This window comes from Oikopleura dioica, chromosome 2, assembly GCF_907165135.1.
Source record: "Oikopleura dioica chromosome 2, OKI2018_I68_1.0, whole genome shotgun sequence".
Taxonomy (NCBI): domain Eukaryota; kingdom Metazoa; phylum Chordata; class Appendicularia; order Copelata; family Oikopleuridae; genus Oikopleura; species Oikopleura dioica.
The window spans coordinates 740,028-766,103 of record NC_137292.1 but is presented as its reverse complement, the minus strand read 5'-3'; the positions used below and the strand labels follow the sequence as shown (position 1 = coordinate 766,103).

General features: G+C 40.7%; 10 protein-coding genes across 12 annotated transcripts; 5 read left to right on the top strand and 5 right to left on the bottom strand.

Moving 5' to 3' along the window:
• Positions 1-1,274: 1,274 nt before the first annotated feature.
• Positions 1,275-2,016, bottom strand: LOC145696178 (mitogen-activated protein kinase 4-like). Its single transcript, XM_081773175.1, has 3 exons — positions 1,824-2,016; positions 1,642-1,769; positions 1,275-1,599 (listed from the first exon to the last, which is right to left on the bottom strand). Exons 1-3 carry the CDS (start codon positions 2,001-2,003, stop codon positions 1,275-1,277), a joined length of 633 nt encoding a protein of 210 aa, XP_081629301.1. The 5' UTR covers positions 2,004-2,016.
• Positions 2,017-4,312: 2,296 nt separating this feature from the next.
• LOC145696511 (putative protein-tyrosine sulfotransferase) lies at positions 4,313-6,004 on the top strand. Its single transcript, XM_081773558.1, has 6 exons — positions 4,313-4,554; positions 4,606-4,851; positions 4,896-4,988; positions 5,030-5,437; positions 5,480-5,605; positions 5,698-6,004. Exons 1-6 carry the CDS (start codon positions 4,458-4,460, stop codon positions 5,844-5,846), a joined length of 1,119 nt encoding a protein of 372 aa, XP_081629684.1. The 5' UTR covers positions 4,313-4,457; the 3' UTR covers positions 5,847-6,004.
• An 11-nt stretch (positions 6,005-6,015) lies between these two features.
• On the bottom strand, positions 6,016-7,081 carry LOC145696513 (peroxisomal trans-2-enoyl-CoA reductase-like). The gene is made up of 4 exons (XM_081773559.1): positions 6,802-7,081; positions 6,505-6,756; positions 6,251-6,463; positions 6,016-6,208 (listed from the first exon to the last, which is right to left on the bottom strand). Exons 1-4 carry the CDS (start codon positions 7,079-7,081, stop codon positions 6,105-6,107), a joined length of 849 nt encoding a protein of 282 aa, XP_081629685.1. The 3' UTR covers positions 6,016-6,104.
• A 31-nt stretch (positions 7,082-7,112) lies between these two features.
• Positions 7,113-8,165, bottom strand: LOC145696357 (peroxisomal trans-2-enoyl-CoA reductase-like). The gene is made up of 3 exons (XM_081773378.1): positions 7,955-8,165; positions 7,549-7,911; positions 7,113-7,498 (listed from the first exon to the last, which is right to left on the bottom strand). Exons 1-3 carry the CDS (start codon positions 8,124-8,126, stop codon positions 7,188-7,190), a joined length of 846 nt encoding a protein of 281 aa, XP_081629504.1. The 5' UTR covers positions 8,127-8,165; the 3' UTR covers positions 7,113-7,187.
• A 420-nt stretch (positions 8,166-8,585) lies between these two features.
• On the bottom strand, positions 8,586-9,316 carry LOC145696922 (uncharacterized). The gene is made up of 4 exons (XM_081774034.1): positions 9,106-9,316; positions 8,989-9,054; positions 8,874-8,945; positions 8,586-8,832 (listed from the first exon to the last, which is right to left on the bottom strand). Exons 1-4 carry the CDS (start codon positions 9,230-9,232, stop codon positions 8,651-8,653), a joined length of 447 nt encoding a protein of 148 aa, XP_081630160.1. The 5' UTR covers positions 9,233-9,316; the 3' UTR covers positions 8,586-8,650.
• Positions 9,317-9,321: 5 nt separating this feature from the next.
• Positions 9,322-11,527, bottom strand: LOC145696921 (uncharacterized). The gene is made up of 7 exons (XM_081774033.1): positions 11,141-11,527; positions 10,719-10,875; positions 10,392-10,677; positions 9,923-10,247; positions 9,829-9,881; positions 9,627-9,704; positions 9,322-9,585 (listed from the first exon to the last, which is right to left on the bottom strand). Exons 1-7 carry the CDS (start codon positions 11,484-11,486, stop codon positions 9,442-9,444), a joined length of 1,389 nt encoding a protein of 462 aa, XP_081630159.1. The 5' UTR covers positions 11,487-11,527; the 3' UTR covers positions 9,322-9,441.
• Positions 11,528-12,115: 588 nt separating this feature from the next.
• On the top strand, positions 12,116-13,900 carry LOC145696177 (uncharacterized). The gene is made up of 5 exons (XM_081773174.1): positions 12,116-12,314; positions 12,355-12,595; positions 12,658-13,149; positions 13,197-13,331; positions 13,374-13,900. Exons 1-5 carry the CDS (start codon positions 12,294-12,296, stop codon positions 13,595-13,597), a joined length of 1,113 nt encoding a protein of 370 aa, XP_081629300.1. The 5' UTR covers positions 12,116-12,293; the 3' UTR covers positions 13,598-13,900.
• A 315-nt stretch (positions 13,901-14,215) lies between these two features.
• On the top strand, positions 14,216-15,424 carry LOC145699797 (uncharacterized). The gene is made up of 5 exons (XM_081777057.1): positions 14,216-14,470; positions 14,521-14,918; positions 14,964-15,090; positions 15,141-15,243; positions 15,293-15,424. Exons 1-5 carry the CDS (start codon positions 14,440-14,442, stop codon positions 15,315-15,317), a joined length of 684 nt encoding a protein of 227 aa, XP_081633183.1. The 5' UTR covers positions 14,216-14,439; the 3' UTR covers positions 15,318-15,424.
• Positions 15,425-17,571: 2,147 nt separating this feature from the next.
• LOC145696879 (solute carrier organic anion transporter family member 5A1-like) lies at positions 17,572-24,109 on the top strand. Of its 3 annotated transcripts, none has more exons than XM_081773983.1 (13): positions 17,572-17,780; positions 20,121-20,270; positions 20,318-20,485; positions 20,534-20,783; positions 20,825-20,938; positions 21,325-21,478; positions 22,008-22,111; positions 22,157-22,339; positions 22,412-22,591; positions 22,636-22,839; positions 22,881-23,068; positions 23,110-23,210; positions 23,252-24,109. In XM_081773983.1, the coding sequence occupies exons 1-13, from the start codon at positions 17,742-17,744 to the stop codon at positions 23,436-23,438; spliced, it is 2,022 nt and encodes a 673-aa protein (XP_081630109.1). In that variant the 5' UTR covers positions 17,572-17,741; the 3' UTR covers positions 23,439-24,109. The 3 variants fall into 3 exon arrangements, with proteins under 3 accessions (XP_081630109.1, XP_081630111.1, XP_081630110.1); XM_081773985.1 differs by lacking the exon at positions 17,572-17,780 and adding an exon at positions 18,172-18,299; XM_081773984.1 differs by lacking the exon at positions 17,572-17,780 and adding an exon at positions 19,514-19,671.
• Positions 24,110-24,350: 241 nt separating this feature from the next.
• On the top strand, positions 24,351-26,039 carry LOC145696789 (uncharacterized). The gene is made up of 3 exons (XM_081773879.1): positions 24,351-24,488; positions 24,701-25,297; positions 25,373-26,039. Exons 1-3 carry the CDS (start codon positions 24,483-24,485, stop codon positions 25,727-25,729), a joined length of 960 nt encoding a protein of 319 aa, XP_081630005.1. The 5' UTR covers positions 24,351-24,482; the 3' UTR covers positions 25,730-26,039.
• The last annotated feature ends 37 nt before the right edge of the window (positions 26,040-26,076 follow it).

The window sequence follows — 26,076 nt, the reverse complement described above, 5'->3', positions numbered from 1 at the left end:
ACCCTGTTTATCTTCTTGTCCTTTATTTTGGGAACACAAAAATAGGCATATAACAATTTTATTTTTGTGCGCCCTTCCCGATTTTGACAATAAGTCCACCAACCCAAGCGTCGCTCTCTTTTAGCTCATTTTTTGCGACAACTGTCCCATTCAATGTAAAAATCTGCATTAGTTGTCCGTCATTCATCCTTTTTTGGTAGAAAACAACTTTATTCCATTCGTTGTTTTTCGCTGGAAAATCCCAACCACTCCAGCGTTTATCACCAGTTGCGCAGTAGGCAACGTGAATATTTGAGTTTTTCGGACACTCCCAGATACAGAAATATCGTTCCCCAAAATGTCTATCATTTGGTTTTATACCATAATTTTCCTTGTAGAAACAATTTCTGATATAAACCCTATCCATAAGGAACTCCTGCACTCATGTACAATAAATTCTTGAAGCAGGATGGATGCGAAGGCGACCAGAAAACTTCGACCGATATTTTAAATGTTTTGTACCCTTTTGTCTTCGCAAGAAGGTTTCCTTCTGGTTTCAAAGGAATGTCGCCAATAAACGTAATTTTCTCTCGATCGGAAAGATTCAAAACGCAGTTCGAAGACTCAAAGTTTAAACTCATCTCGACGGATCAGATTAATAGCCACAATCGCTGATCGTGTAGTTGGACTTTATAATCGGCTTTGGCGCCTCTTTACGATCCCACTTGTATGGATCGTAAACAGAGCCTGATTCCGCAACGTGGTCTTCGTAAAACATCCGGTCTTTTTGTCGGAGCAATCGTGGATTTGAATTCCAAAAGCGAAATCGGTCTGGGCAATGCGCGCCTCATGTTCTATCAAGGATAATTGACGCTGAAATAATGCATGGACATACCAGAGACAGTGGAAGTAGCAATGGAAAAATCTTACCAATCTGCGATAGAGCGAATTGAATTCGGTTTTGCTGGGCCAGATTTTGACAGTTCCATGTCTGGTTTACAATCTTTCACTGCCAATTCCAATGCTTAAGGACCCCCCGGTCAACTTTTTCTCAAAAAAATCAAAATTTGGACTTTTTCGTCATTTTTCCGCGAAAAGTCCAATTTTCAAACGCGATTTTGAGGGTGTTAGAGTCGAGATAGACCCCCAAAAAATGAAGCCTCAAAATCGTTTTTTGACCTGTAAAATCCATTTCCGGGGTCAAAATTTTGAAATTCCGAAAATCGATTTTTCGAAAAAAGTTGACGGGGGGGTCCTTAATTCAACGCTTCATGAATACAAACTTTGATATTTAGCTAACCATCGTAAATATGTTCGTAATCGAAGACTTCCTCTTCAACAGAAAACTTGGACTTGGGCACCTGGTGCACCGCGCCGTTGCTCAATTCGGCAAAAAATGACGAGCTACAGGGGGTGCTTGCTGTTGGACGGTTAAGTGGCTCGGTTGAAAGGCACTTTTCGATCAAATTGGAGAATATGGCGTCGGGAGATGCTTTTTTCGTGAAGTTAAAAGACTTCCATTCTTTGAGAAGGTCAGGGGCAGCTCCGGACTCGTGCTTGATTGGAATCGTACCAGTTGCCATAATGTACAGAACGCAGCCAAGGGAGAACATGTCCGAGCTACAAAAGAATTCAAGATAAAGATGGTGACGTGTGACTAACCTCAGGTCATAGATGCCAGTTCCAGCTAAGACTTCAGGCGAGTGATAATACCGCGCATAAGCGGGAATGGAGAGGCAGCGCTTGCCGAAACAAACGTCCAAAATCCTCGCCGATCCGAAGTCGCCAAGCTAAAGATAGAACGCGTTAAAACGCTTCTCCTTCAAAATTAACGGTCTTGGCACCTTTACAAATAGCGTGTCAGGGTTGACGAGAATATTGGAGGGGTTGATGTCTTGGTGAATGATGCGCGCCGTGTGGATGAAATTGATCGCTCGCACCAGCTGATAAGAAAAAAGACGACAGTGGTCAACACCCAAGCCAGCCGGGTAGTTGTCGAATACGCATTCAAGATCTGTGTCCATCAGTTCCTATACATGGAAATTTTATTTTTGACGTTATATGGTAGTGATGATAATTGATGCATTTCACCAATTTTGGAACGTAAATTTCAAATTCATCAAATACATATATTATATGTCATATAATAGCCTTATAGGAAAAATATACCTACAGTAGGTGTGGTCAATTTGGGAGGTTTTTTTCGGCCAATTTCCCTGAAAACTCCCAAATTGACCAGTGAAAATGGTCATATTTTCGAGAATACAAATTCTCTGGGGTGTTTAATTCTGTCGCCCAGAGTTCCGAATCACTTTCCATATTGATAGTCGGTTTAAAAATTGATTCGAAATGAAATCAACTGAGAACAAGAAAAAATCAAAACTCAAATAACATCTCAGACCAATGGCGCCTAGCGCTGTCAGTAACATTACAGAGATGAAACTTAAATGGCGATTTCCCAGCCCTGATGGTCAACATTTTAATCCCGGATAAATTCTCACTACCGTGGTTTTCCATTTTAAGAGCGCCCACTTTAAGAGCGTTTTTGCCTATTTTTTGAAAATGTTGTCATCCGCCAAAATTCCAGTTTAAGAGCGGTTTCGAAGATCTTTATTAAAAATCAAAAAATTTTCAGACTTACAGTGAATCATTTATTAAAAAATTTTGTAATCTTTGACTGCTTTTCGGGCCATTTTGAAGTCGAAGGCTTTGCAGTGTCTCTATCTCTTGAACTTGAGGTTCCTGTTCAATCTTCATCGGAGTCGCGGCTCGTGTTTCATCGATTTGAAGCGCCAGAAAATGCTCGACCAGCTCTTCCTCGTCTTCTTTCTCCAGCACACTTTCCAAAACATCCAAGTCTTCAAAATCTTCAACAGCTCCTTCGAATTCTTCCTCCTTGATCAGCCCAGTATTGATCCAAGAGCGCTTGAAGATTGTTGGATTTATGTTCATGAAGATTTCGTTCGCTTTGTTCACTACTAGTGAATCACTAGATCTTCTTCGTTGATGTTCAGATGATCATCATCGACGATGAAATCGTCCAGAAAACATCGGATCTTTTTTTGTAATTGCAGAACGCAAGGTTGTCACAAAAAATTAAAAATCCCACTGTCATCCTACCTTGATTGAAAAATTTCCAATCTAAGAGCGATTTGAGCGAGGCCTATCATCCAAAAAACGCTCTTAAAATGGAAAACCACGGTATTTCAGAATCTGACCATAAAAGTTCAAATTAGTCGGCTTCTTATAAAAATCAATAAAACACACTAATCTGATGGAGTGTCCATAAAATTAATCAAAATCGGAGCCCACCGGAAAAAGCTTAATTTTATCATCAAGAATAATCATGGTCGGCATGGCTTAATCGCCTTCAAGAATCTGAAATCAGACTCATCGCTTAAATATGGAAACTTTGATTTTCAGCCCGTCATTTTTCGTCCAGTTTTGGCAGGTTATTGATTATCAAGGTTATGATTCAGGTTATTATTAAAAGATGGCGTTAAAGTCCATGTGCCAAATATGGCACAATTTTCGTCGGCGGGTGAAATTTGGGTTTGTCGTCGCAAGGTTAAATTCGATTTCCTATTTTCTTTATCACAAAAATCACAAGAAATACAATATCAAGCGAAAAGAAATTGTAGAATTCTTGTGAACGTTTTTCTGACTAAAACATTGTTGTAAGCATCGAAAATTTTTCTCATGTGAAGCATCTAAAAAGCCCACAATAAGCCAGTTAGCATTCAATAAACACTGTATATCATACATTTATAGATTCCAACAAATCAATTCTCATTTTTTTAATGATGTTATTTTACTCAGTGTCATATGTTTTTTAGCTGCTAATTGCAAATGAAAAAATAAAATTTGGCGTTAATAATTTCATTATTATCAGAAACTCTTTTTTCCTTCCAAAGGTAAATTTGATAGACCTCGTCCTGGTCATGCTCATTTCGATATATTATATAACCCAATCAAAATCTGAATCCATGTCTGAAAGTCTCAAGACAAAAGTGTAAAAAAATGGAGATTCGAAATTCCGAATTATACATTTGTAATTAAAAAAAGCCACGATGCGGCTTTTTATTAAAGCTTCTGAATCTGCTGCTCTTTCCGTGACACTCTTTCCGCTTACTCCAATTACAAGCACAAAAAGTCTACTCCAAAGTAACACTCTTTCCCTCTTCGAAATCCTCTTTTTCCCCTATTTCCCTCCTTATTTTCTGCTGCTAAAATTAAGCAGTGCTAAATGAAATGAACTTTTGTTTATCAAAATCTCCTCGTTAAAATTTCTTCTGCGTGATGCTCAAAATTTAAGAGATGCGTGTACGATCGAAAGCGTATCTTTGATAGTGCCCGGGGCTCTTGCTACCGAAAATAATAGAAAATAGACAAGCAATAGAAATTCGCTAAGGGCATATTCTACGGTAACAATTTTTTCAACCTGACTTTACCGGATAGAATCCAGCGGCAAAAAGAGAATGTCGTCGGAGTGCATTCGGATAAGAGGCAGATCGCGAATCGCGTCATTATTTAATTATTTTTTGAGCCTTCTCTTTGCGTATTATCTCGGCAAAAGTAAGTTTATTTTCCTCAAGATAAATTCATGCAGTTACATTTTCTTCTAAGATTTCTCAAATAATGGCTGCTCAAAATCACCATTCAAAAAAGGACCAATTCGTCTGAAAAACATCGAGGATCTTACCGATGCGGAAATCAAAAAAGTACGAGTTCAGCAGGAACCTTGCCGGTCTGGAAACTGCACTGCCAAAAAGTACAAGAAAATCGAATGGCCTCGAGTCGACGATCAACATCCGATCATTTGGGTGGGCGGAATGCCTCGATCTGGGACGACTTTGATGCGAGCCATTTTGGGTAAGAAGATATTTCTTTATTGAATTTACAGTCTCTTTTGAAAGATGTTCATCCGGATGTGAGATGTGGCGAAGAAACAAGAGTTGTTCCGAGGATGTTGGAGGCCCGCAAAGATATGCAAATAGTATTTTACGACGGTTGGCAATGAAAATCTTTAAAAAATAAAAAGTATTTATAGGAGAGTTTTCTTCCGCAAACGGACTTTTCGGAGAGAGCAAAGAAGCAGTTGACGACGTCACGAAGCGATTTATCCTTCAAGTCATCGAAAAACACGGGCCCGTGTCGAGACGACTCTGCAACAAGGACCCCTTTGCTTTGAAATTCATGTCCGAGCTGAGCGGCTGGTACCCGAACAGCAAATTCATTTATATGATTCGAGATGCCCGCTCAGTTGCCCATTCGATTTTCTCGAGAGAAGTCACAATCAGTGGCTACGACATCAAAAACTTTACAGATCTCGTTCACAAGTGGGACATTGAGCATCAAAAAATGTGGAAACAATGTCAGGATCTGGGGCCGAAGTTCTGCATGCCCGTTCATTACGAACACTTGGTTTTGGAAAAAGAACCGGTTCTTCGAAAAATTGGTAAAATTCCAGCGTCATTCTTGAAGTTAACAGTGAGTTTAGTCAAGTTTCTCGGACTGAAATGGAACGACGCCTTGATCCATCACGAAGAGCACATCGGCACGGACATAAGCCTTTCAAACATGGAAAGAAGTACTGATCAAGTTGTCAAAGCAACTTATACTTCAGGTTTGCTTTTCATTCTTTTTCGATAAACGAGCTGAGAAAGAGCTTTTTGGCACTGATATTTGCCAATCTGACATTTTATAAATTGGTTCTAGCGTTGAGCAGTTGGGAGGGCAAAGTCTCAGATGAAGAACTTGACAATGTTGAGAAGATGGCGCCGTTGATGAAAGAGTTTGGCTACAAACCTGAACTCCATTTTGGAAGCTACGATCATTTTTTAAGGAAAACGTCCACATTCTTCTAGTTCTTATAAATTCTTATAGTTCAATTTTTGGAGACGTTAAATTAGTTCAAAACAATCGAAATCCTTCAAGAAAACTTTTCCCTCTGGGGTTTAAATGATTCGGGAAATGAATCGCCAACCTGCTGTCTTCACACAAATAAAATCCTCGAAAAAAGCATTTTTCTGGTCGTATAATCGAAAATAAATTATTTATTTTTACAAAACTCGAATTTATCAGAGTGAATTGAAGAGTAAATTGGCATAAATAAGCTGGGTGTTTTAATCAGTGGCTTCGTCAGCATCCAGTTGTCCAGTTATTTCCATGTATTGCAAGGCATGATTGTTGAACAAAGAAAGTCCTCCGCAGACATCTATCGTTTGGCCTGAAATTCTGCTAGAGGAGGGAAACTTTCAGTAAGACGCACCTGTAACATATTTACAAGCAGGAGAAAGAAAGAACATGGTCGGAGCGACGAGATGCTCATCAACTTGGCCGAGCATTCCAGCTGGAATGATCTTCTCTGTGTTGCCAAACATCATTTCTCCAAGAGGACCGTAGTTTGCCATGGCCGTCGGTGAAGTAACGACACCAGGGCCGATGTTGTTGATTGTTATTCCTTTTCTCGCCCATTCCAGACCTAGAAGTGCTCGATTCAATCGTTCAGGAGTGTAGATCTACCTATGCTTTGAGAAAGCGACTTGACCCCAGCTCGAGCAGCAGAAGTATGGCTCAATCCAGCCATTCCAGTTCGATTCGTCGTCACGATGTTGACAATATGGCCTCCATTCTCGCTCATGTATTGATCATACGCTTCCTGCATCATATTCCACGGGCCGTAGAGATTCGTCTTCACAACAGCGTCGAATCCGTTTTCAGAAATTGTATGAGCTTTGGCTTGGAATTGTCCGCCCCCGTTGTTACACAATCCATCTAAGAAAGAAATAGAAAGAGACACTAAGTCAGCAGAATTCTTACCCAGCCGACCGAAATGCTTGATAGTTTCTTCTACCATTTCCGCGCAGTTCTCTCTATTTCGAATATCGCAGCTGAGCCCTAGAATCTCTGCCCCGTTCGTCGAGTATTCCTTCAATTCTTTCGCCGCGTTTTCAATCTTTTCTTTCGATCGAGAAGCGATGACCACATTACTGCCAGATTGAAGAAGTCCCTTTGCGATTCCAAAGCCAATTCCGGTCCCGCCACCAGTGACGATATTAACTCGGCCGGCGAAAAGAGCGGGGGAGAAGACCTTGTTCATTCTGAAGAATTGAAACTTTAGACAGTTAGGAATAAATAATTTATGAATCAGGCTTGAATCAGAACGAGATTTTCTCTAAAAAGTTGAACGACAGATCTTTCTTCTTTCACGACTGTTGCTTCTTCAGGAACTCCTCCAGCAAGACAAGCCCCTGTCTGTAGTTATTGTGCAAGCTCTGTCCGCCACAAACATCTAGCGTCTGCCCAGTCGTGTATTTCGCCCCCTCAGAAAGCATGAAAATCACTGACGGCGCCAAATCATCTGTCGTGCTTCCCAAACGTCCCATCGGAATCGTCTGTACCGCACCGTCGAAGAGTAGTTCTCCGAGAGGGCCGTAATTGGCTTGAGCTGTGTCGGAATGGATGGTTCCCGGGGCGACGTTGTTGATGACGATTCCGTATTTTGCCCATTCGGCTCCTAAAAAGGAGGGGAATATATAAAAAGGAAAGCTGAGCACTTCTCCTTACCTAGAGACATTGAAAGATTCTTGACACCGGCTCTGGCCGCACCAGAGTGCGCCATGCCGGCCATTCCCATTCTGTTAATCGTGACGATGTTGACAATCTTTCCTCCATTCTCCTTCATATGCTGCTCGAACGCTTCCATCATACAGTGATAAGTTCCATACAAATTCGTTTCCACGACGGCGTGGAATCCATTCGGCGAAATATTTTCAGCAGGAGAGTGGAATTGGCCGCCGCCATTGTTGACCAGCCCGTCTAGACGGCCGAAATGATCGAGAGTGTCGGAGATCATTTGTTTCACGCTGTCGCGGGAGCGGATATTGCACTGGAGACCGAGCACTTCTCCTCCGTCCTGGCATTTCGCGGCTATTGGAGAAAATTTAATTCGAATCAAAAGAATGGACCTTACATAGAAGTTGAGTCGCTTCTTCGATGCGTTCTGGATTTCTAGAGGCGATAACGACTTTGGATCCGAGTTCAACAAGACCTTCGGCGATGCCGAGCCCGATTCCACTGCCACCGCCGGTAACGATGTTCACCTTTCCAGCGAAATAGCCCGGTCGAAAGAGTTTACTCGCCATTTCTCTGAACTAAAACGGAAAGAAAACGATCTGCAGCAAATAAACAGACTAAACTAAAAAAGAACAAATTCAGGACTTCGTAAACTTCTCTTTCTCTGCGAACTTTTCACTGAATCTCATTGGGCGAGGGCGCGAAATTCAAATTGGCCAAAGCAAATATTTCCGAAGGCCTAGGCGAAAATTTGGCGAAAGCGAGGCCTCGGCGAAAGCGAATTTTTGGCGAAAATCGGGGACAAAAAGCGAAAGCGAAGCGAACATCATGAGTGTCATTTTCGGGGGGCGAAAGCGAAATTTTCGATTCGCTTTCGCTTCGCGAAACTCGCTTTTGGCGAAAATCGCCAAGCGAATTTATATGCCTGGGCCTAGGGTTCCGAATTCTCCTCGTTTACGGTTCCATATTGCAGAAGAACATTCTTTATCGAAGCATTGATTTTATGACTATTTGAGAAGTTTTTCCGAGTAACATTGTATTTCGAGGAAGCCAGAACTAAACTAAAAGAGAGTAGACAGTCGGTAGCAGTTCTTCAATCATCTCTATTGATCGAGACGATAACGTCGTCAATCAGTCCAGAGAAAAGGTCAATTCCGGTTCTAGCAATCGGTTCGAAAGGATTTGACGGTTCGAGGCCCTCAGACTCGATTTGCATCTTCTCTTGGGCTGTCCTAAGACCGGTTTTGAGATCTGCCTTGATTCCTTCTTCAATCGCTTGATTTCAAATTAGATTTTCGTGCCTAGGAAACAAGTACCTTTAACACTTTCGTTGCTTCGGAGATTTTTCATCTTTTCCTGAAACTTTTCATAATCCGTTCTCGTTTTCGCTACAATAAAGGATTAACATGAGAAAATCTGAGCTTATCGTACCCATAAGACGCTCGTGGTTGATTCTAGTTCGCTCCAAAGATTGCATGAATGCGGCGTTAATCTGCTCTAGAATTCATGCCTTGTATTCATCCTCGATTTTTATCACTAGAATTTCACCTGGAGTTTTAATGTGTATCTTTGAATGGTAGGAAACTCTAGCTTCCTGCTCTTCTCCTGACCCTTCAATTTCTCGAATAACCCGGGCATAAGCAGCGAAAAGCAACGAAAACGCGATAACTCTCATTTTTTTTTTTTGAAAAATTACAACCCTTTTTTGAGAAAGAAGAATGAGCGGATGAGTTCAGTAAACAGTCAACATCCTTCTATATTTGCCTGTTTTTATTGTTTAAAGAAAAACAAACGTCACAGGAAAGAACAATTTGTTAGTGGAAGGGATCGAAAGGTCGTTAGGTTCAAAGAAGGGTTGATTCAATCAATGTCATTTCGAGAGCATCAAAATCGGGCGGTAGATTTGAATGAGCCGAGGCGATGAGAAGCGACGGATTCCGGAACAATGAGGACGGAAGGATCAACGGCGACATCTTGCTCATCATCCGACTCGTCCACGTCGTTGAGTTGGCACCAAACTTGGTGGTACTAGAAATTTGACGAGTAAAAGGAGATAGAAAATGGCTTACCTTCCATTTGATTTCCCGCTTTGCTTTTTCCAGCTTGGCGATTTCTTTGTCTTTGAGTTGTTTTTGCAACCGAAGATTCTAGATAAGAATATAAAAAAGGATAATTATTAGATTTCTGAATATCAATATTGAATTTCTAAAGGAAGGTCGATCGAATATCATAAGAGAGTAAGAGTAAAAAGGTTGTTATTTACCCACTCACATTATAATAAGGATCATTGATGACGACTTTTGGTCCTTCTTCCAGTCGCTTATCTGAACTTTTCCTGAATAATATTTTTTAAAAATGGACCTACCGATGGCTTTATTAGCCTCCTCAAATCTTCCCATCAAGACTCGATGATTTTCTTCCAACTGCGCTTTTCTCGTGTTCAAATTGATCAACGCCTGATCATTGTTCACAATTCCATCAATTTTTGTTCTCAGCGCGTTTGCTTCATTCTCAAGTTTTCGGATCTGCTCGGTTTTCTCAGCGGTAATTTTCGCATCTTGGTCCTTGATTTCGTCGTGCGTCTTATGAGCAGTTTCGTTTTGTTGCTTCGCGATTTCGAGCTTGTGGTTTCGACGGGTGAGCTCCTTTTTTCGGCGGTTTATTCGTTCGCGAAGTTTTTCATTTTCTGCCTAGGAATTTAAGTTCAACGAATTGAAAGACACCAAACGATTTCAATCACTATGTTTTTTCATGGTTTTCTACACCAAAAAACCTTATTTTGACCGCCAAAAGCTATGTTTATGGTTTCCCAAAATTAATAAAAGAAAGCTCACTTTTCTCTCTTTTAAAAGCTTCTTGAACTCAGACTCCGTATCTTCTGTCATTTCCGGCCCCGCCACAGTTGCTCTTCTCAATGTCTTGATCTTCTTATCCGCTTCATATTTCTTGTCAACCAAAGAGTTGTAATATTCAGCGAGTTCTTCGTTCTCAAGCTGCGCGTCGAGCCGCTCCTTTTTCACCGTCAAAGTCATATTTCGAATTCCATCGAGATTCTTCTTCGCATTTTCGATTTCCTTGTACGTCAAGTTGAGATTTTCGATCTTGGTCTTTTGCCGATCCCTAAAAAAGAACGTAAAGGAGTGTTTCGTTGAAAAAGAGACCTAGTAATGATGAGTTCTTCCGCTTCGCCGAGGAGGGTTTCGGCATCTTGAAGTCGTCTTTTCTTCGAAAGAAGAAGAGCTTTGAGTTCTTCAAGCTCAGGGTCTGGTGATGGAGGTCCTTGATTTGGGCTCAAATATTCTTGATTGATATGGAATGCTAGAATGGCAGTTAAACTTTGAAAAAAGAGATTTTACGTAGAAATAGGGGAGGTGTCTGGAATCGACAAAAATTTCGACAAATTTTGCGTGTTAATTTTTAACCAATCAGAAGCCTGGATTCGGCAAACCGGCCAATCAGCAGCCGAGTAGCCGCCCACGCAAAATTTGTTGAAATTTTTTTGTCGGTTCCTGACGCCACCCCAGAAATAGTTTTTCAAATCTTCATTTGCAAAACTCCCTTGATCGCCAAAATTCTATCTAACCTGGAGGTGGAGTAATCATTGAAGACTTCTCGGAGTCCAAAATCATCGGAAGATTTTGGTATTCGTGATTGGTATCATACTCCGGAAAATGCACATGAGGCGTTTGGTACTGGTTCTCTTCGTTGATTTCATGATTCATCACTGGAACTTGTTCTTCCAACTGTTTTCGAAGTCCATCATTGAGAATTTGCTCTCTTTTGATTGTGTTGCCATGAATGCGCTGTTTTTTCTCGTAAGCTTTTTGAATCAACGAGGCAGATGATTGAGGAACAAATTGAAACGGGCGGTTCCGGTCGGCTCTCTCTGGCAATGGCACAGAACCAGTCGTTCTGTATACATTTTTCATTTTTGAGTGGTTTGAAAATAATATTTGTGGGAACCGAAAACGCAACAATAGGATCGTTAAGAAACACGGACAATTGGTCAGCGAGGAGACGTGGATGCCTCGTAAAATATTTTTGTGAATGACGTTTGCTCAAGTTTACATTTAAAAATTTAAAATGATGATTTTCAAATAAAATTTTGGCCATAAGAAAAACTTGGTTTTAGTCGATAAATTATTTATCATAAATACTCTCTGAAAAATTTTCCTGAAAACCGAATCAGTCGACGAGTATTTGCTCATTCTCTCTTTTCCCAAAGACAATAATTATGAACGATAGGAAGTAAGTTCTGAGTAGAAACAAATTGTTGAGAATCATCGTCGTAGTTAAAATCTTTTGTCAGGAGATAAAATTTGCCCTATCGTAAATGCCACCTGCTTTTTTAGGATTCTTCCATTTTTTTCGTCCCATGATCTGCTGATCAACAAATTATCGGGGAAAATTAGCGACTCCAAATTTCGCCAACCCAAAAGTCAATAACAAAAAGGTCATATCTCCTTTATAGCCTCAAATTCGAATCTTGATTCAAGATTCTGTTTATTCAACTGCGATAAAACATGATCGACGTTACCTTGCTTGCAAACTAAAAGAAAGAAAATCAGCAGAGGAAAAATAGGAACCCGATAGTAGTGGTTTCAAAATGTTAAGAGGCAAATAAGTCCTGACAGCGGGGCAAACAAGGAAGCTGACTGCGAGCACGAGAAACTGATTAAAAAGGGACTTCAGAGAAGAAACTCAGCGAAATCGATCTGAAGAGAAAGATCTGAAAAATGGGTTGTGGTGCTTCTAAGGTAATCGAAAAAGCATTTCTAGCCCCTCTGTTCTTTCTAGGAAGTCGTAGAAGAAGAAATCCAGGAAGAAAGACGCCGAGAAAAGCGGCGTCGGGAGAGAAAAGAGAAAAAAGCCGAGAAGAAGAAGAAAAAGAAAAGCAAGAAATCGAAGAAAAAGAAGAAGAAGAAATCTAAGGAACAGCCACAGTCAACAACAATCAATGTGACGGTTCCAAAAGAAGAGAAGAAGGAAGAGCCAAAGAAAGAAAAAACTCCACCGCCGCCAAAAACAGCAGGAAAGGGCTTGCAAATTCAAATGAAAAATTTCTAAAAAAAGAAGCTGATTTTCTAAGCCAAGCAAAAGAACCAGTGACAGTTATCGTCCAGCAACCGCCCGCTCCAGTTCAGCAAGAGCCTCCACCACCAGCGCCACAACCAGAATCAGTCCAGCAGCAACCCCAGCCACAAGCTCCTCTCCCGTCCCCTCCCGTTCAAGCTCATCCGCAGCAAGAATACTACCAGATGCCGTCTACAATGGGCGTTTCTCTCGAAGACTTGTCGGACAAAATCTCGTTGATCGAGCAGAACATTCAACTTCAAAGCCAAACAAACGAGCAAATTCACAAGATCATCATCGCCATCGCAGCTAATCAGAACCGCCAAGCTCTCCCTCCTCCTCCACAGCAGCCCCCCATCCAGATGATCCAACCGCCTCCCCAACAGCCCCAAGTCGTTCAAGTTCCAGTGCCCGTGCAGGTCCCTGTTCATGTCCCTGTCACTCCTGCGGCTCCTGTTTATCCGGATTTTGACAATATTGCTGGATTCCAGCCCTCTCAGACAGACAATATGACTTCTGGTTTGTCAAAAAGTAGCCTTATAACTGTGTTATTTTCTGAATTTTAGCTGTTTTGCAGCAGCATCTGACCAAGCTCAAAAACGAGCAAAACATGCTGATTCGCGATTTGAACAGAATCAAGCGCCATGGCCACTACGATCCGAACAGTTTCAAGGTCAAAAGTATCCTTTCCTACATCCAAAGTAAGCAAACATTCTCCAGACTCTTGAAAAATTGTTTTCAAGATCAACAAAAGGCGATTGAACAACTAGAATCAGCAGTCAACGCGTCGAATTTTGCAGAAACGGACTTTGCCGATTTCAGCTTTCCCACTTACTCGCAACCGGCTCGGCCCCAGTCGATGAATTACAAACCAACAAGCTCGGCCCAGTGGAATGCGAATGCTGCTATGGCACCCGTTGGCACAACAGGGGGCCAGGGCGGATGGATGTATCCCCAACAAGGATAAGTTTTTGAGATAAAAATATGAGATTTGATTCTACTCCTAATACCAAATTTATGATTACTGTTAAATACTTATCGTTGAAAATGATAAAACGAGGCAAATCCATACTTCACTTTTAAAATTTAAGTTTATTGTTTTTTTCTCGGATTTTTTTTCACTCTAGAAAATCGAGAAACTCTTCTCAGCTCAGCCAAATTACCAGCGAATGGAAGTGAAGACACCGCAAGTTAACCCTCACAATACAAGTTTCCCTGGCTATTGAAGCCAACACATGTCTGTTTAAAAATATATTTTCTTATTAAAAAATCAAAACGGATTTATATTGTGTCCTTATATCCTAATAAGCATCTTTAGTCAATCATGCATAAAGATTCTAACGATTTATTGGTGACTATTGAAGCTTGTCGCGTGTTTTGCCCAGAGTTTTCATCGAATAAAATATAGGAGGGCAGAACTACACTCAATATCTTTTCATTAGATTAGATATAAATTGTTCGTTCTCTACTGCTATAAACTCCGCTTGGATGATCACACGGCTACAACTTCGTTCGCCGACTAAGAACGAGTGTGTAAGAAGAAAAAAAATCAATGTAAAATACGAAATGGAAAAGAAATTAATAATTTTACTTTTTGTTTCATTTTTCATCGGCATTGGTCTCCCGATTTATCCATTTATTATCGCATTTCGAAAAAAAGACGAAGATGTCAAACAAATTAGCCATTCAAAACCGCTAAAAACGATCGGCGCGTGGGATCCTAACGAAGAGCACCTTCAAGACAAACACCTGGAAAAAACAGAAGCCGTAGAGCTTTTTGAAGTCAGAGCATTTTATTGGGGAAAATTGATGGATGCAATTATATCGCCAACTTCTTTACGTAAGAGGGATTTCTGGGTAAAATATCGGGGCAATAAAAAATAACAAAAGCATACGAAGAAGCAAAAACCTTCTGCTTGGAACACAACGGTACCATGCTAGAAATGAAAATCGACACTTTCATGCCGATTCCTGACCACATTCATCGACAGACTTTTCTTTACTGGATAAAAGCAGAGTACTCTCTCGATCTCGAAGGTCTTGAAATCAACGAAGAGTTCCGCGAAAATATCCAAAATAAGCTCGATCTTGCCAAAACAAAACCCGGGTATATCTTTTTTATGTACAAAGAATGCATCTCGCAAGACAGGTGTTCATTTTGCTTGTATAATGACCTTTCGAGCGGCTCGAAATGGCGAGAATTTGAGTTCGTCTGCGCTGATAAAGTTTACGACGACGGAAAAGTCCTTGTTCAAGTTGCTTCTGAACCCGACTGTGACATCCTACAGGTACAACACAGTGTCATTCTTGCGCGATACATTTGTACTCGATAGCTGAACACGACGTTTGTGGAGAAGAACAAGCTCTTTCTCGGCAATGATAAAAATCCGTATTGGAAACGAGTCGACAACATCAAAGGAACGACTTCCAGGCCAATTCTTTCTGGATACTTCGAAAAAGGTTATCGTCCAAAAACCAAATAAACATTTTTGTCAATTTATAATACAAAGGCGGTGAAACTGGCGATATTCCATGGTGCCGAAACAATCCGAATTATCTTCAGGGCGCATATATTTACAAAGGCGAAGTTTTTCTAGGGAACAGAGCGAAAAAGTAAGAATTTTGTGACTGAAATGTTCTTTTTTATTAATTATTTATAAAGAGCTTATGCAGTCTGTCTTCGTTAACGATCGCCGCCGCCTTCAATTATCTTCATCTTTTCTTCTTCTTATGCATCGTTATTTAAAAGTAAGTAAAACTTTACTTTAGTTTGAAATCATCAACTGTCTTCTCGTATTTTGAAACAAATAAACAGAGAGTTTCTTGAAAGCTTGACTTTGGTTGTTTTCTATCAGACAGGCAGTTGAATAACATGACAACTTTTTATCATAAATATCTGGGTTTTGTTTAAAAGCCATCATGATACGCCAGAGGTGGACCTTTTTAACCCGTTGGGAAAATAGACTGTGCCTTCGGGAGGACTTCGTAAAAAAAGAAAACCGTTAAAAAGAGAGAAGACCTTCGAATTTGGAAATTTCAGAGTAGCTGTTTATTTTTTTATATAACTTCTCAAAACTGTTATCTTTCCCCTCTTTGACAGGTAGTCGAAAAACATGTGAAGTATTTATCGAGTCTATCAGTGTTAAATCAGATTTTTAAACAATCTCCTACCGGTTTTTATTCGCGGCACTGTTTCTCAAAAATGCCACTTTTATCGAATGAAAAAACGAACTGTAAGACTTCTGAAGATTGCTCTCTTTGTAATTATATTTTTCGGGATTTCGTTGAATCTCTTGAATCCTACTTTTCTAAGCAAAAGAGAGGTCTTCCTACAAGATGGATCTAATTCACCAGGATCAGACGACCACCATTCTTCGACTGTAGCAAGACCAGAGGTTAATTCCATGACAACAGTCGAACCGCAAAACACTTTGTTCTCAACAATTATTTCAACAACCGACCCTATGGCAACCAGCCAATCGATAGGCGCAACAACCAGCATTTCGACTGCAAATGCGACGATAACTTTTAGCACAAGAAATATGATGATTCCGACAACAACAATGATGCCTCCAACACCTGCAATGATTTCGACAACACCAAGCTTTTTGAAAACAAAAATAACAACAACCATCATCGTCACAACCACAACAACTCTTGAAACAACACGCAAAGCCCGAGTTTGGTTCGAACGAACTCAGGAAGATCCTTCTTTGACGATGGAAGGAGCTGAATTGTTTTGCCAGGACCGAGGCGGCCATTTGGCCTTCTTTCGAACCAAAGAAGAGTATGACGTCTATGTCGATCAATTTTCACCAAGATGGGAGCACCTGGGTTATCGCCAAGTAACTTGGAAGTCATCTTCGGAGTATTTTTATCGAAACACGGACGGCTCCAACACGACATTTCTTCAATTCGGTGTTGGTCAGCCAAATGTCTACTATGCTCCCTGCATTTTAAACTACTGGTATGCATCTTCAAAGCAATGGGCGGCATATTATTGGTAAACTTTAATTATCCCACGGTTTTCTAATTGAGAAGTTATACTTTGAGAAAATTCACCTGTCGCTTCGAAGAGAATTTCGACGCTCAAATTGAACCGACAAAACGACCGAAAAAAGTAACTTTCGTTCAACAGGATGGATTGTCGACGATGGAACTCGCCGAATTCAAGGTGAAGTTTGTTTCCTAAAAAATCGAGAGAGGGGATTTTAGTGCAATCAACAAGGAGGAAACTTGGTATTTTTCGATAACGAAGAAGAGTGGAACGAATTTATGAAGCTACCACAAAGAGGCTTTGAATATATAGGTAGGGTTTCACTCTTGGCTCGAAAACCTGCGAAGAAAACCTGAGTCAGGGCCTGAAAAATCTTCATGGAAAAATTTCGTCAGATTTTTCAGACCCTGAGTCAGGTTTTCTTCGCAGGTTGATGAGGTTAGAGTACCCTGAAGAATAATAACATTTGAATTGGAAATAAGGAGTGCGAGAAGGGTCAAATGCGAAGCAATACTCAACTGTGACTGGCAATCGAAGTCCATTTTTGAAATGGTATGGATACGAACCAAACGATCCTGCACACCCATGTGTTTTCATCAATTATGGGCTCCCCGGACATCTTGCTGATTTTGTTTGCTACGATCAACTTCACTATTCTTGCAGATTTGAGACCTGAAATAGAATATAGAAAATTTTGTAGCGCATTTTGGTTAATAAAATTTCCGAAAAATAATCAGCAGATCACAAAAGCTACAAATGAAATTATTCCGATTGCGAGTCAATGTCAATCAGATCGACCTCATCATCATCCTCTTCCAATAAAACCAAACCGGGCGAATCACACTTTAGTTCAAGAAATTTCAATTTTCCGCTCTACATCGCCCAAGTTGCCCTAAAATCTCGATCTTCGGAAATTCAAATCTTCAGCGCAGTGCACCTCATTGGCCCCGGAGCGCATTTTGGCGACTTTCCAAAAATCGGCTAAATTTGAAAAAAGACTTGAGAAATCGCCGGAGCGAGAAAAAACGAAATCCGAGAAATTCTCTTTTGTCCAAAAAACGGAATAATGAGAGGATAAAAAAATAAACGAAAAAAAATCTAGAAATCGACCGAAATGGGGGATTCTAGAGAAGAGTCAGAAAGTTCCGAACAGGTAATTTTTTATTTGATAATTTTTATTTTTCTGTTAATTTATTAATAATTTTTATTAAAAATGATTTTTTAATAAATTTTATAATAAACTGCAAATCTTCCTAAAAACTTTTTTTTGTGAAAATCTAATTTTTTCTCATTAATTTTTTTTATTCTGGAAAAAGTATAATTCCAGAATGACTTTTTAAAAATCTGAAACATTCTAATTTGCGATTGCCTTCCTAAAACTTTAATTAGTCGCAATTTCTCCTTTGACACCTTACTGTCATTTCTATTGAGCGAGTGGCTCTCTCGTTCTCTCCCCTGGGGCCATGTCAAGTAGCAACCTTCTTCGCGTCATTTTCGCCCCCGTATAGGGGCTCATACTCTTTCCACGAGAAACTAGCTCTAAACACAACAATCACTTTTTTTCGCTTCTCATTTGTGTGCTTTTTACTTCGACAATACTGTCTCTCAAAACAGTTATAAAGAGAAAAAGCTGAATCTAAATAGAAGTTACGAAGAGAAAATTTATCGCGACGTAAGTGAAAATCTAGGTCAATTTGGAACAATTTGAATTCGACCGAAAAATGGTCAATTTTTTGGTCGAATTTTGGAGTCAAAGAAAATCTAGAAATTTTGCTTGTAATCAAAATATTGGCCAAAAAATTGAAAATTCAGAATTATTGCGAAAAATTGACCAAAAATTTGGTCCAAATTTTTATTTTTGATAACTTTTGAAATTTGAAATGGCAAAATTTTCAAAAAAAAAGCGGCCAAAAAAGCACTTTTCTGTTCCAGTTGGAACCGGAAATGACCAAACTAAGGTGATGAGGTTGAGTTTCCGTCAGACCCATCTTCCAGCCGCGTCGATTGCCAATTAATCACTTTCTTATATCTTTTTTATTTAAAAAAGAAACATCTTTTTTCTCCAATTTTGAATGGAAAAGAAAGGTCAAAAGCAGCAAATTGATGAGCAGTTATTTCAAGATCTGAGAGCATTTTTAACGAGCAAAGCTCTTTTTTGCGCCGTTTCTTTTTTCCAAGAAAACATAAAAAGAGAAAGTTAACAAATAGAAGGTTTGAAAAAATGAGATGTTTTGGCAAGTCAAGTTTCTCAATTTTAAATATTTGATTATTTTCGCTTTCGATTTTGAAAAACGAAAAGCCGCTGAATTCATGCTTTATTCACCGCCATTCTCCACTGGAGAATCACTCTTCTGACCGTGGATAAAACTGCCTTTTCCCAAGAGAGCCTCAAAATAAGACCCGTTTTTATTAATGATTTTGTGAATATAAAAGAATCTCTAAGAATTGGCAAGGGTACATTTATCGATTTTATTGGCTGTCTACAAAAGATTTATTCCCTCACCGTTTTGACTTCTCTGTGAAGAAATCGCCGGGTCCGGCAATCTGTGTAGAAACCTGAGTCAGGGTCGGTAAAATGATTTTTTCAGTCCTTTTTCAAGATTTTTGGTATAACAAGCTCTTTCGTATTCCTGACTCAGGTTTCCACACAGGAGTCTGTGAACCGAAAATCAGAAACCTGTATTGAAAACCTGAGTAAGGGTACCGACCCTGAGTCTGAGGCCTTTTCCCTCCTATTTACAACCAAATTATTGAATATTATGTAATAACATGACCTTCACCTTCGATCTTTTCGAGTTCACATTCAAGCTCAAGCTTACATAAGCTGGGTGTGTCATTCCTAGCCCGTTTCCCACTTTCAAAGAATCGAAAAGATTCGACAAAAGTTGCGTTTGAATTCTCTAAAAAACCGCGAGAGCTTGGGAGATCGATCTTTGCTAATTCCATCGACCAAGAGAAGAAATCAATCTCTCAAATTTAAAGAAAAACATCTATCTTTCGATTTTCCGAGGATAATTTCTCCGAATCTAACAGTTGTAAAAAAGGTGAATCGAGCTCGTAAAAATAATGTTATTTTCGATGAGTTACGGCGTAGCTATTTGGAAAGAGGAATTTCGGAGAGAGAGAAACAAGCCTGAGTTTGGGTCCTGAAAGCAGAGGGCGGCAACCTGCGTTGAAAACCTGAGTCAGGATCAGAAATCATTCCCGGCGTTTCATCAAGGATCTTTCATACCCTGACTCAGGTTTGCTTCACAGATTACCGAGCCCAGTCAAAAAGAAGCTTCATGAATGATGATTCTTTTTTTTCTTCGAGAATCTTTGAAATTTTAACAAGACAGTAAACCGCCTCAAGAATATTTACCGAGACCTTCAGAAAAATGAGACCGAGACTGTCTAAATGCATTAAAAACAGGCTTTAGCCACCCCTCTGTCTTTAGAATCATTTTCCACTGAAGTTCAGTGACTGAACTGTTTCTCATATTTTCGTTTTCAGAGCGTTATGCTGTCAGATATCGGCAAAGGCGAATCAAAATGGCGACGATTTCTTTGCTGCAGATGTTTTGCTCCCTTCAAGAAGCTGAGGAGGATATTCTTTACGGCGAAGGGCTTTTTGGTTTGCTTTTCGATGTATATTTTCTTCCAGGTAAGAATCTTCAAATTCCTCTAGGGTTTTGACAACTCTCTTTTCAGTCGATGGTTAGCTCTGGCTACACAGCTGGAGTCTCAACTTCGATAGAACAAAGATACTCCCTCAGATCTTCTGAAATCGGGACGATTATCTCCGCCGGCGATATTGGAAGTTTAAGCACCGTCGTTTTCGTCTCTTGGTTTGGTGGGAGCGGCAATCGTCCCAGATGGGTTCGTTTCCTTCTTTTTTGAACATTTTCCTAAAAACGCATTCTTTAGGTGGCAGGAGGCGGCTTCCTCGTCGTCCTGGGTTCCCTCCTCTTCACCCTTCCGCAGCTGATTTCGGGTCTGTACCAGCCCAGCGGGTCGGACCCAAACAGCATCGACGGCGACCTGTGCCAGTCAAACTACTCGGTTTTCAATCCAGACGACTGTCTTAACGTCGGCCCAAAGAACTCGCTTTACATGTTCATTTTTCTGCTCGCTAATTTGATCATTGGCATGGGTGGAAGTCCCATTTACACTTTAGGTAAAAGAACGGCGAAGGCCCCGACTGTTATTGGATTTTAGGGACGACTTATGTCCACGACGCTGCTCCAGTGAGATCTGCGCCTGTTTATGTTTCGGTGGTCTATCTTGTTGGAGCGATTGGACCAGCAGCTGGTTATGTTCTTGCTTCACAAGGTAATGGGGGGGGGGTATGCAAATCGAACTGAATTACGAGATTCTCTTTAATAACTTCGTCTCGATTTCGTAAGAAAGAGAGTAACAAATATTTAATGCATAACAATCGATTATTTACCAAAAATAGTGTGATAGCTTCGTTAACCCAGGAGAAATAGTCTACTTGAAAATGAGTTAACAGTTTACTCAAATTTTTCTATTCAACAAACTGGAATTCGATTATTTTTAACGGCTCGGCAGACTTTATTCCGACAATTTCCCGAAATCAAGATAACGCTTGAATTAGAAACAATTGAAATTGTTGCATAAACACTCCACAATTAAGACCGAGTAGTTCAAGTTACTGCATTTTTACAATCAAACCAGCCTTTCTATCTTCTATTTAGTCGAAAACCGCTGGGTAGATCCGTTTCAAGAGCCTTCCGTCAGCCCAGCCGATACAAGATGGGTCGGTCAGTGGTGGCTTGGATACTTTATCGCCGCTGTTTTCGTTTTCCTCAGCTTGCTTCCCATGTTTCTGTTCAAAAAGCAGCCGCCTAGGTGGGTTTTGAATTTAATCGGGCAATCTTTCTTTGGCTGTAGCTCCGAACTTTTCTAATAAACCTCCAACATATGACACATGGTTGGAAAGAGCTTTTTGAGCTCTACAAACTCTGCATTGGAATTTCCGAAATCTATAGAAATTCCCGGTTTTTGCATACGGATTTTTATCTGAATTGCCGGTTTTCACCAAAATTAACAATCAGATCCTTTTCGATCTCCCACAGGTTGATAAACTCTGCATTTGAATAACAAATCAGCCAAAAATTACCGGTTTTCAGGCGTTAAAAATGTTGAAATCTAATCTGAATTCATGTCTCGCACTGTTCAATTTTCAAAAATGCAACCCAGTTTTGAAGGAAAAACTCCGATAAAACTGATTATATTTGATATTTTTGGAATTCCAATGCAGAGTTGCTAGATCTTGAAAAGCTCTATCCATACATGTATGATATGTTTGGTTTATGTTTTCAAGATCAGGGAGAGAGCAGGACCAAGATTGCCCGATTAAATTCAAAACCCACCCTAGCAATATCGTCGAGCTCAACTCGTCGGAGAATTCTGAATTGAACGAAGAACTCATCAATCAATCGACAACAAGCTCACAGATGAGCTTTGGGAATTCTATAAAAGGTAATTTTCAATCTTATTCCTTTCGTTCTGAACCCCTCTTGGTAGATCTGCCTCGAAACCTAATCAAACAACTGTCAAACAAAGCCTTCACCCTGGTGACTCTCACAATGTGCTGCGAGTTTACAATCGTCGTTTCATTCCTTACTTTTATGCCGAAATATCTTCAAGAACAGTTCTCCATCGATTCTTCAATTTCTGCTTTGCTCTGTGGTGGCGTTCTTTTGCCAGGTAAGAAGTCCTGTAATTTTTTTTTCTCTTTGGATTCATTAGTTACGAAAGTTGCTTATTTCTATTTTTCAGCCGCCGGACTTGGCATCGTCTTGGGCGGGTATTTGATCCGTCGCTTCGATCTGGACATGGTCGGCTGTGCGAAAATGGCCACTTTCACTTCGATCCTCTCGATTTGCCTGATCATTCCTGTTTTCTTTCTGAAATGCGGAAGCGCCCCTATCGCAGGCGTCACGATCGACTATCCTACAGGTAGAAAGGACTCTTCTTTACCGCTTTTTTACCGATTCGAATAGAGAGCGATACGATTAGCGATCATGGGGAGCTGCCGCTCGCCGAATGCAATCAAAACTGCGATTGTAGCGGCGTTTATCAACCGCTGTGCTACGAGCACGTGACTTTCGTCAACCCCTGTCTTGCCGGCTGCCAGATGTCAGTCAATGGCTCCTTTGCTGATTGCGCCTGTCTTGGCAATCCCGCTGCGCCATCGATACCCACTGGTACGCCTCTTTCGATATGATAAAACTGATCATCCTTTCAGGCGCTTGTGAAAAGGACTGTTTCCACATGATGGCGCCATTCCTCGTCTTCGTCTTTGTCGTAACATGCGTTACTGCTAGTGCCCAGACTCCTGCGATTATGATTACCCTCCGTTGCTGCGCAGATGATGAAAGACCGCTGGCGATGGGTGTCCAGTTCCTCATCATGCGACTGCTTGCTTATATTCCCGTAAGTTCGCATTTCATTACCAAAATAATGATATTTTGTAGGCCCCCATGTATTTTGGCGCCGCTATTGATATGGCTTGCATTCTTTGGGACAATACTGCTTCTGAATGCGACGACGATACAGGCGCGTGCGCAATTTACAGGTATTCTTTGCTCGCAAAACTGATAATGATTGATTTTCCAGTCCCGATATTTTCCGCTACATCTACTTCGGCTTGACGATCGGCGTCAAGCTCCTTGCTTTTCTGCTCGCAGCGGCACTCTGGCGAGAGCTGTTCAGAAGAAAGAAATGCTCCGAAAACGGATCTTTGCACGAGTCCACTTCACTGCCGACAAGCGACTCGATCGTGACCCCAACTGCTGCTTCATAATTTATTTAGCTTTTTTACCATGACTATTTTTTTCTTTATTTCTTTTCGTAAATTCGACAATACGGAAATGTTTTCGTCACAAACACTCGTAAATCCGAGCGTTTGTGTATCCGAATTGCATTTCCCGAAGCACTATAAACACCTCGTAGAAAAAACAAGCTCTTTTTCTAAAAGAATCAGGCTCCTAAAGGGGACTTCTTTTATGGAACCCAGACTCAGGGTCAATAACTCAGGTTTCTCAGAATCTGTAGTTCATAGGCTCCTGACTCAGAGAAGAGTCCTGAGCCCGGAAAAAAGTCACCTGATCCCCTCAGAACCTCCTTCCTTTTAGAGATAAAGCTTGTTATTTCATCATAAATCTGCAGAATATACCTTAAATTTGTACATACCCTCCATAACCAACCCCTTTCTTTTCGAACCCAAAACTTAAGTTCTCCAACTTTCCGAAACAGAACTACGTTAAAGCTCTTGAATCCGTTAAACCCGCTTTTCCTCCCCTTTTCATCTGCCTTGCCGGTCGAGGTCTTTTGGAATCGGGAAGACGAGTTGGTATTCTTTCGAGCGAAAAACTGTAAATTATCTTCAATTAAAAATGAAAACAGATAATGCTTACTACTGAGAGCACTTTTCTTCTTTCAATCAAAGTAAATAAATTTTACCAAAGCAGAAAACTACTTTGTAATATCCGTTATCTACGGTGGTATCGAATTATCAAATCTAGACCGTTATAAACTCGAAGCAATAAGTCTTAAAGAGCATGATTACTAATTGAATTTGAAAAAAGCGCTTCAATTAAAAAAGAAACTCGCCAGGAAGCGCCACACGTTGTCTCAAATGTAAACTGAGCATTCACGAGAATTAGCAATTATTGTGATCGTGAACATTAAGGTCTGTTATTGCTAAAAACCGCGTAAATTTGTTCGGGCGCCTTGTAGTTTTTATTAAAAACACGTAGCGCTCTATTTAAATGCATTTGCGTCCGCTTTTTGTCATCATACTTTTTCTTCGTTCGGAAAATTGATTTTTTGAAGAGACTTCCAGAAAATGAAGGTAAGATCGATTTCCTTCGTGTTTTTCCCACGCTAATTTTTCGTATTCTACAAGCAGATCAAGAGATACATGTAAAAATATGAAGAAATGTTTTGAAAATAATGTTTTTGACATTTTTCATCATAGAGTCGTATTTTTATTCGTAATTTTTTCCTGTTCAAAAGTGTCAGGAAAATAAACATCGTTGAGTAGAGAAATAATTTTGAATCTAGCTTGCCTGGTCATTTGCTGCTCTTGCCTCAGCCCGTCTGGGCGACGAAACAGCCCTCTCTGAGGATCGAATCTGGACCGCTGATGTCACTGACTACCAGGCCTTCACCCTCGACGCCGACAATCCCACCGCCTCCTGGTCCGTTCCCGTCTTCCCCGATGCGAGCGGTTACGATCGATACTTGCCTAACAAGTACTACCGAATCTACGTCACCGTCCCGGAAAAGAAGTCAATCTCCGTCTCTTTCGCAAATTTCGACGTTGAAGAAGCCGACGTCAACGGCGAGTGCAACTTGGACGCGGCCATCATCATCAACGGCCCTGACGGAAACGCCGAGCTCGCCAGATACTGCGGAAACGATCCCAAGTCGAACTCGATCGAAGTTGAGCCTGTTTTCGGGACTCGCGAGGACATGACGCTCGTTTTCAAAACAAACGAAAACACCGTCGTCCACCGGGGCTTCACTGCTACCTTCACTCTCATCGACCTGCCGGAAAATGTGCTCGCTTGGAATATGATCAACAACGCGTTTGAAAACTTGAAGACTGAGGTCTTCAACGGCCATGGTCATCGACAAGATCATATCCAGAACAAAAAGGTACCTTTTCCAACTTATTTTTGTCATTAACGATCTGCTTCTTCCAATAAAGTTCATTTTAACCCTCTCTTTCAGTCAGCCCACATGCAAAAAATCATGGAACGATTCGTCTGGATGAAGGACCACAGCTCCGTCGACCCACCGTGCACAAAAAAGGCGATGCCCGGAACCGGCGATGATTTCATGCAACCAACAACCGACTTTTCCGACCCTTGCGCCGCCCTTGGAAACTTTGTCGACTCGATCAGGACCTTCCACTACGCGTACGTCTGCATGGACGGCATTTCGCTAGCGGACAAAGTCCCTGGAGAAACAAAGAAAGAACGACGAGCAAGAAAAATGAAGCGGCCAAGCGTGGCCGTTAAAATGCTTCATCGACAAAAGAAGTTTTTGACCGACAAGAAGTTCCACGCCATGGGCTGCCTGCTCTAAGTCTCCAAATCATCTAACACGAACGAATGAAAATACAAGTAAAACTCTTTGTACAAACAATGTGACTCAGAAGAAAAATCAAAAGCTTGATGATTTCTTCTCTCTTTTTTCCCTCGCTTTTTCCTGCTAGAAATTTCTACATTTATCGATGAACAAAGCTCAGGTCCTGAAGCTCCTGGGCTTTTTCAAGATAAATTCATACTTATCAGCTCTTTTTCATTTCTTTTCTATCTTTTTCTTCACTGTAAATGAGATGAATAAATATGCTCTTTTTGTCGAGAAATCAACAAAAAAAATTCTCATATTTCAAATTTCATCTGAAAAGCCGCGATGAGGAATTCTAGCGA